The following is an 8,486-nucleotide window of genomic DNA, read 5'->3' on the forward strand; positions in this document are numbered from 1 at the left end:
AGGTGATTAAGCTACTAATGTAGCTAAGTGGATTTTAATAGATGAAAAAATACAACATCAGCAAGATCCTAGAAGCAAGGACAAAAATGAACTAGAATGAACATTCCCAACCACCTGTTTTTTTATTCCTCCACTTTGTTTTCTTAATTTCTCAAGATTTTCCTTTCATTGACCACTGTAATTGGGAATATTTTTCATCAATCAGTACTCTTTTGTTTTATTCCATTTATCCTTTCTTCTTGCCTACATTCTGATTGCTTCTTAATTATAATTATAACTGCTTCTATATAAGAGTTCTGAAGAAATTATTCTTTCTGTAGTAGCCTGTGCTCCATCTCTTAGTCAGAAGGATGAAAGGGGATAAAGAAAATTCACATCCTGTTGCCCCAACTGTTATAAGAGAAATAAGTGCTTTGGAATAGAATTCCACTTCCAGTTTAAAAACAATATTGCTACTCATATTTAATAAACAGGTACTGTACTCCTGCAGAAGCTGCAAATGAATCTCAATTGAACATTACTCTAAAAGAAAACTACAAATTTTGTAATCAAGCAAAGAAAGACAATAGATTATGACAGTATATTATGACTCTAAAGCAAAAAATTACCAGAAACATATTTAGTCATCTTGGATACTTTTTCCTACAGGTAACTAGAATGAATGATATCCTGATTTGCCACAAGTCACCTGCATTCATTAAGCACAATACAACTGAATAGAATCTTCTGAAAATTTCACCTTCTGGAAACTTTACTCTATTTCTGAATCCAAAAATTACCTAGAAGCATTATCAAGAATTTGCCATTAATAATATGTGCAGCAGTTACTATGCTAGGAAGTTTTTCAATTTTTAAGTATTGTGGGGGATATAAATTAGTTATGTCAATTTGCATCATATCCATAATTATATAAATGAGTTATTTGCAGCAAAATCTTAATTTAAAAGACCACTGGTTATCTGGTAAGTGTATTATAATGTACATCATTTATGTAAATATATAACTGATATAAGTATCATTTGCAGTGAAGCCTAAACTTTGATTAGTCCACTAAATAGAGTCCAAACACAAAATGTATTCATTGCATCTGAAGTCTGTAAAACCAAGCTCTATTAAACCAATAGTTTTATTTGTATTTCAAATATGAAACAGTATTTCAAATTAAATAACAAAGCAATGTCGCACATCTTCTAAATAACCATACATAAAAAAATCCCATTATACCATTTGGATTAATCCAATATATTGTTTTGACACTTAGAACAAAGGTATTTGCTGCCACCATGCATATTTGTATTTAATACAGACATACTATATAATCCATTTTTTGCCTAAGAGCAAATGTAAAATGTAAGTAAATTATTCCATCTTTTAGATCTTGCTAACCACTTTGTGATATTTGAAAGAATTTTGACATTCACTGGGAATACAAATTTTGCCACAGGATTTTTCAACTACAATGCTTTGTTGTTGCTAGACAATTACATTGGTATTTATTTTTGTATTGTTTGAAAAAAAGATACAATCTTTTCAAAAAATAAATCCCTCCATGACCCTGCTAAAAATCTGAAAAGTTAATAAATCTTCTGAAGAAGTTTGGACTTTGCAATCAATTTATTAAACTAAAATTCATGAAACTATTAACACAGATGATTGCTTCTGTATCATTATATACATAGAGAAATCAACATCTTCACTTATGCACAAGCTTCAGGCAATGTTGATTTGAGCAACAATAGACTAAAGCAAGACTCAGAAGTCTTGCTGGATGTTTTCTTTATTTGCCTCTCCATGTTGTTGCTTAATTTGAGAAATTTCATTTTCCAACTGCACAATAGTTCGTTCAATCTCATAATTTTTACTGACAAGGGACACCCATCTAGAAAAAAAAGAAAGAAAAAAACATTGTAAATGAAGGCACTAATTTCAGCAATATTCCTTGCTAATAGAAGGAATATTCATCGAGGTGTGCAATACCATAGTATCTTATTTCTTAAGCTGTTTTTTTTCAATATGAAGAAGTGACTATTGAGAAATAAAAACAATCTTGCAATTGCTAACTTCTACTTCTATTTCTACATATGGAAATGTTTTATAAGCTAAATACGCCATTACATCTTAACAGATTAACTCAGCAGTTCGGCAGAAATTGTTTTAAAAGTAGGTGAAATACTAGTGACAAAAACTACTCACGTAGATTCCATTTCACGAAGTTTAGCACCAGCTGTGAGTTGCATGTTCTTCCGCTGCCAGTTAAGGTCTTGGATGTGTTTCCTGGAAGAAAGAAAATGGCATAATAAATTATATAGTTATTCTGAAGTCCAGTATCTTAAGATAATAATCCTTAAGAGTTACAAACACTCATAATACAGGTCTTTAAAATGACATCATAATACTGAAACAGCTTACTCTTACATCTCCCAATGCTCACAGTGAGAAAAGCAGGATAGTTTTAGATTCTAGATGTGTTAACCAGAAGGAAATGGCAGTCATCCTGGACTATCATTGTGTAGATATGCCTCAGAAATCCAACAGAATGCAGATTCATATTATATAAACCCTGATGCAGAACACCTAAGATTTATTTTAATTTTATATAAATTATTTTAAATATTTATAAATTCTATTTATTATTTATGAGGCCACTGAGTGAGGCAATCTGTTGGTTTGGGGTGAGGAATCCTTAATATAAAGATGACATCCAGCTTTATATCTCCATCCCAGTTTCTCTGAGTGATGTGGTCAATGACCTGTCAGGGTATGGATAGAATGCAATGGGCTTCAGGAGAGACTTAATGGGTGGCAGTATTGCTGCCAAAGATAACCCAATGTACAAGAAGGGAGTTCTCATGCTTGGAGAGCAGGTGGCAGCTCATGCTTGGCTCATGCTTGAAGAGCAGGTGGCAGCTGTAACTAGGAGATCCCCATTCCTGGACCAGGGGGCTCTGCTCAGTCAGCCATGCTCCCGTAACTTCTCATTTGGATTGCAACATGCTCTATATAGGGCTGTCCTTGAAGAACATTTGGTGCTTCAACTGGTATGGATAGTAAATAATATTGGATATGCAACATGTGTAACACCACTACTGAATGAGCTGCATTGGTTACTGGCATTTCCAGGTGTGATTCAAGGTTCTAGTTGTTACCTTTAAAGCCCTAAATGGCTTGGGACCAGATTACCTAAGGGACCATCTTTTCCCAATAGCTTCTATCCATCCAACTCAATAGAGCAGTTTGGACAATGTTGTGAGTCCTGCCAGGCAAGAAATGAAGGCTGGCAAGGACCAGAAGACATGTTTTGTCTACGTTGGTCCCTGTTCTTTGGAATATCCTTCCTTCAAAGCCAGAATGGCCCTGACTCAGTTGGCTTTTTGCTTTAAAAACCTGGCTATGTGCCCACCCCTGGGGCTCCTAATGTGTTAAGGGTGCTATTTCTTGATTACACTGACAATTATTATGACAGTTTTCTCAGATGCTGTATAAATTTTGGTATTTTTAATTATTTTTAAATTCATTTTACTGCCTAGAGTCACTAGGATGAGATGGCCAGCTATAGAAAATAATAGTTTTCATATAAATGTGTATTCCTTACATAAATAGAACTCTGGTGGAATCTGTGGCCAAGAAAACTTTTGCTCAGCTTAAACTAATTGACCAATGAGGATCTTTGTTCTAGAGTGGGAAGCCCTACTAAAGTCCCTATTACCTCAACACCAGATTACTGCACACATTCTATACAGGTAGTCCTCAACATAGGACCACATTTGAGCCCCAAATTTCTATTGTTAAGCGAAACATTTGATAAGTGAGTTTTGCCCCTTTTTACAATGTTTCTTGCTATCGTTAAGTGAATCACTGCAGTTGATAAGTTAGTGTAAAAATGGATACATTGGTTACCATCTTGAAATATCAGCAGGATAGAAGCCTGGGAGCAGCCATTCGTGATAGCAGATCTCTCTCTCTGAAACCTGCTACTCCTGAGACCAAAGTGGTCACCATATTTCAGAAAGTTGTAAAACTTGGGTAATTCTGTTCAGACTCTTGGGCTTAATTTTTAACATCGTGTTTATTAGATATTTTCAATTTATTAATTTTTATATGCTAATAGCTTGACATGAACTGTGAAGAGTCTATTAAAGGGGGTGGGATAAAAATGATGCAAACTCCACATTATTTCTTCTGACTGAAAGCAAAAGCAGCTCTTACCTTAAACTTTGCAGCTCTTTCTGGGCCTGTTCAATCATATGGACTAAATGCCTAATTGGCAGACAGAAATACAAATTCATTATATTATTCAAATATTAAAAGGAAAAATAATGAAGTATTATTTCATAATAATTCCAAGTACCAGCCTTGTTCATCTGAAGATGGAACCAACAGGAAAGAGATCTACTATGGAATAGTAGTATTATGGGGAAAATAAGGTTTATAGCTCCTGCTGTATGAAACAGCATAGATCCTTTTGCAAATACAAACTTACGGTGTTTAATTAATTAAAGTAGATTTTGCTAAGTTGCAGTGCTACAAATGTTTATCAAGAAGATTGCAATTCCAACATCGGAAGTCTTAGTGCCAAATTGGGGAGATTTTTATTAAAACTGAACATTCAATATTTATGATTTAAAGTATTTTACCTGGATAAAATAAACAAACACAGCTTATTTTAATTTAGTTCCCAAATCTTTTATATTTACTGCTGTTAATTTTGCCTTCTTTTAAACCTGACACTAAAAATATTAAAGTGGTAAAAACACCTGACTTATTAAAGGAAGTTACAAAACATATTTTGTATATGCCTGCTGTGTGGTACAAAGAAATAAATACTGGTAGTCCTTGACTTACAGCAGTTCATTTAGTGACTATTGGAAGTTATAATTGCAGTGAAAAAAATGATTTCTGAGCGTTTTTCACACTTACAACCATTGCAGTATCCCCATGGTCATGTGATCAAAATTCAGATGCTTGGCAACTGACTCATGTTTATGATGGTTACAGTGTCCCGGGATCATGTGATCCCCTTCTGCGACCTTCTAACAAACAAAGTCAATGGGAAAGCCAAATTCACTTAACAACCATGTTACTAACTTAACTGCAGTGATTCACTTAATAACTGTGGCAAGAAAGGTTGTAAAATTCACTTATCAAATGTCTCCCTTAGCAAAATACATTCTGGACTCAATTGTGATCAAAAATTGAGGACTACTTGTATTAGCTTTCAGCCTCAAAAGAAAATTTGTGTTTCCCATTCCATCAGAAAGTAAATAGCAGAGTAGGTAATCCTCATCTGGTGACCAAAATTGGGACCAGGCATTATGACCTTATTTCACCTTACTGACCTGCAAAGGTCATAAATGGAAGGTCTGATCATAAAGTTAATTTTTCATTGCCCCTGTTAACTGCACAAGATCACTGAATTACACAGTTACCAAACACGAACTACCTGTAGCTATGTGATTGCTACATACAAGTCTTAATTTACCAATTAAGTCAATTGACATTTTTATTATCAAAAAAATGAAGCCCCCCCCAAATGGAAATGAAATACCCCCTTTCAAAGAATGAATTTGGCTATAACAGCTTACTCATTATATACTTTCCAGGCATTGCAGCCATACTGAGACATCAACTCCAAATTTTCAATTCGAACTGCTTGGTGTTCCAGTTGAGCCATTGAGTTATTAACACATTCCTGCCATGCTGTAATATCATTCTTCTGCCCAGAGGAGGGTGCAGGCAGCTCATATCTGTAATGAAAATGAGAGGAAAAACCATTGTATCTCATTAGAGTATGTGATACATAACCATTATTTTTAAGATTTAAACTTATAAATGTATCAGTTTTGTAAGAATTAAACATAATTTAAATACCAGAAGATTCCAGGGCCAGCAGATTAGCAGCCGTAATGGCCCACTGTCTTTTTTTCCCCCCCAAAGGTCAATATCTGTAAAATGCATATCTATCTTTTCTCATATACTGATAATTTGTAACTGCAAAAGCAATTATCTTAATTTTTTAAGATGAAAAGAATTGTTGACTACTGTCTAGTTCTTGCTTGTCATGAGGCAAGAAGTAAAATGTTAGGTTTTAATACTTCGAAACATCCCAAATTTCAATCCAACATTTGAAGGTTAGATACAGACATTGCACCTACATATAGCTACCCTTACCTTTTCATGCTCAGTAATTCTATGGGCTGTCGAGCTGCTAGGCGTTCAAACTCATTTCTCATTATTTCAGTCTATAAATCAAAGACAAATTAGTTATATCCCAAAAAGCATAAAGTGAAAGATTATAATCAACGCATTATGCAACAGACATAAACATACCCCATTTGATTATCTTTCAGAGGTTTTGGATTATAATCTTTACCACTTCTTGGGCAGTACATTGATCATAATATTCAGAAATAGATATTTGTGGAATTATTTTTCCTGAATGAGAATTGGAGGGGGATGTGATTTATACATTTATCTACGCAACCAAAATTTTTACATTTGATGCAAAGTGAATTATCCATTCTTAGCTAACCAGATGAATACAAACCAAACAGCAATATTATCTACGGAGAAATATTCTAAAATTAAGAACCCTTCATTTCTTTCCTGTGAAAGAAATGCTAATTTGCCAATGTGCACTTCACTAATTATTGGCTTGAAGTTTATTATTTGAACTGGAAAATATAATTCTTAGTTTTAAAAAAGCAAGAGACAAAACTTCTGATAAATGAATGCAGATTATAATTCTCTGCAATTTTCCAGAGAGTAACTTTTATGAGACAAAGTAGAATTTATATCATTACTATCAGTTTTTGTGGGCCAAAAGTCCATTTCAGATATATGAAACATACTTTTGGTTATTCTCGTCTATGAAAGTGATACTGCAATTGAGAAGAAATGTGGCAGTTCAAAGTCTTTCCCCCCCCCCAATTTGTTCTAATACAGCTGCTTTTCTGAAATGTCTAAATTTTTCCAGAGTCCCTCCACATATTCTAGGTTACAGTTTAACATTGCAAATGGATCTGTTATGGGGATTTTTTTGTAAGTTATTTAGAAATTAGCAATGTAATTTCTGCAGCACAATCTTGATGGTGTCAGGGTCATTCCACCCCATTCCATTCCATCTGGTCCATTCTATTGCTAAAGGAATTTTTCTTTTTAAAGCACTACAGAACACATCCAGACAAACAAGGAGAAACTTTAAAAGCTGTCCTTTGCATGAACAAGAGAAGAAAGGTAATATTACAGTTTCTCTATTCACAACCATTTCTGCAGAGAATATTATATTTGGGGAAAATACCTTTCCTACCCAAACCTTTTTGATCACCAGGCCTACACAATCTGTTTTTATCAGAAATTTCTTGCAAGAAATAAATAAATAAAACAAGAATTGTGGGCAAGTTCATAACTACTCATATTTTAAATAGCAAACCTGCGTCAGAAAAAGTGTCAATAAGCACAAGTCAACCAAACAGATTTCTCCCTCGCCAGTATCTTCTGTGCGCTTGTGTTCCCGAAATTTAGACTTTTAAATGGTTTCAAGAAGAGGTATTTTCTCAACCTAGTGTTCCCGTGATGCTTTGGACTCCAACTTCCATAATTCACGCCTAACTTCGTTGGATCGAACTAGAGACACATCGTTTCACTGCCAGAATGGCGGGTGCAGCCCAGTCACAGAAAGGGCGACCGAGGGTGCTCCGGCTTCGATCGCGGTCCGATCCCACGCGAAACACGGGTCGCGAAACTCACCTCGAAAGCGCTGTAGTCCGGCGTAAGCAGGTAGCTCAGATAGTTCTTGGTGGGTCTATAACGCCGCGTCTCCTCCTCCACCAGCGCGGCGGCCTGAGAGAAAAGCGGACAGCAACCCGCTTAGCTTTTCCGGCAGGCGCAGCGGACCCCAGCCCACCTCTCGCCTTTCCCGACGCGCCATTCTTACCGCTTCCCGGACGCCTGGCGCTTCATAGCCTTGGTCGAAGTAGGGCAGCGCATCTACAGCGACTTCGCCTGCCACTAAGCCTGGGCCGGCCATACTGGACCGCGCACGATCCCTTCCCGCTTCTCAGTTGCCCCGCGACAAAGCCCCACTTAGGCCTCTCCTCCTCTTACAGCGCCTGCGCGGATGTACACTTCAGCCTATGCTCCTCCACCTAAATTTTACCGCCCTCAGCATGGCTGACTGAAGAATTCTGGGAGTTGAAGTCTTAAAGTTGCCAAGGTTGGAGACCCTGGAAATCCTTCGGCCAATCGGTACCTTCGCATCGCTCGATCGCCCCTCCCTAGCTCATGCTGTTCAGATGATTGGACTTCAGGTCCTGCGTTTGCGCACCATTGTAGCTTGGCAAAATGTATTCGTGGAGGTGCTGTCCAACACGTCTGAAAAACACAAGACTGAGTAAGCAACTTGAAAAAGCACATATCTTACGTTGCACATTTCCAGGATGGGCTATAGATCCTGGATTTGTCCCAAATGTAGACGAAAAGTACTTTTT

General features: G+C 36.4%; 1 protein-coding gene across 2 annotated transcripts; it reads right to left on the reverse strand.

Moving 5' to 3' along the window:
- Nucleotides 1-1,108: 1,108 nt before the first annotated feature.
- BCAS2 (BCAS2 pre-mRNA processing factor) lies at nucleotides 1,109-8,149 on the reverse strand. 2 transcript variants are annotated; one of them, XM_039356924.1, is made up of 7 exons: nucleotides 7,934-8,142; nucleotides 7,747-7,839; nucleotides 6,169-6,239; nucleotides 5,583-5,744; nucleotides 4,207-4,257; nucleotides 2,194-2,274; nucleotides 1,109-1,879 (listed from the first exon to the last, which is right to left on the reverse strand). In XM_039356924.1, exons 1-7 carry the CDS (start codon nucleotides 8,024-8,026, stop codon nucleotides 1,753-1,755), a joined length of 678 nt encoding a protein of 225 aa, XP_039212858.1. In that variant the 5' UTR covers nucleotides 8,027-8,142; the 3' UTR covers nucleotides 1,109-1,752. The 2 variants fall into 2 exon arrangements, with proteins under 2 accessions (XP_039212858.1, XP_039212859.1); XM_039356925.1 differs by lacking the exon at nucleotides 4,207-4,257 and having other exon boundaries at nucleotides 7,934-8,149.
- Between the last annotated feature and the right edge of the window lie 337 nt (nucleotides 8,150-8,486).

This window comes from Crotalus tigris, unplaced genomic scaffold (assembly GCF_016545835.1).
Source record: "Crotalus tigris isolate CLP2741 ecotype Arizona unplaced genomic scaffold, ASM1654583v1 scf7180000018838.1047803, whole genome shotgun sequence".
NCBI classification, from domain to species: Eukaryota; Metazoa; Chordata; class Lepidosauria; order Squamata; family Viperidae; genus Crotalus; species Crotalus tigris.

Coding starts and splice junctions, on each gene's coding strand:
- BCAS2 (XM_039356924.1), bottom strand. CDS start 8,026: ATGGCCGGCCCAGGCTTAGTGGCAGGCGAAGTCGCTGTAGATGCGCTG. Junction 7,840..7,933: donor CGCCAGGCGTCCGGGAAGCG/GTAAGAATGGCG, acceptor CTTTTCTCTCAG/GCCGCCGCGCTGGTGGAGGA. Junction 2,275..4,206: donor AAAGAGCTGCAAAGTTTAAG/GTAAGAGCTGCT, acceptor TCTTTCTTCCAG/GAAACACATCCAAGACCTTA.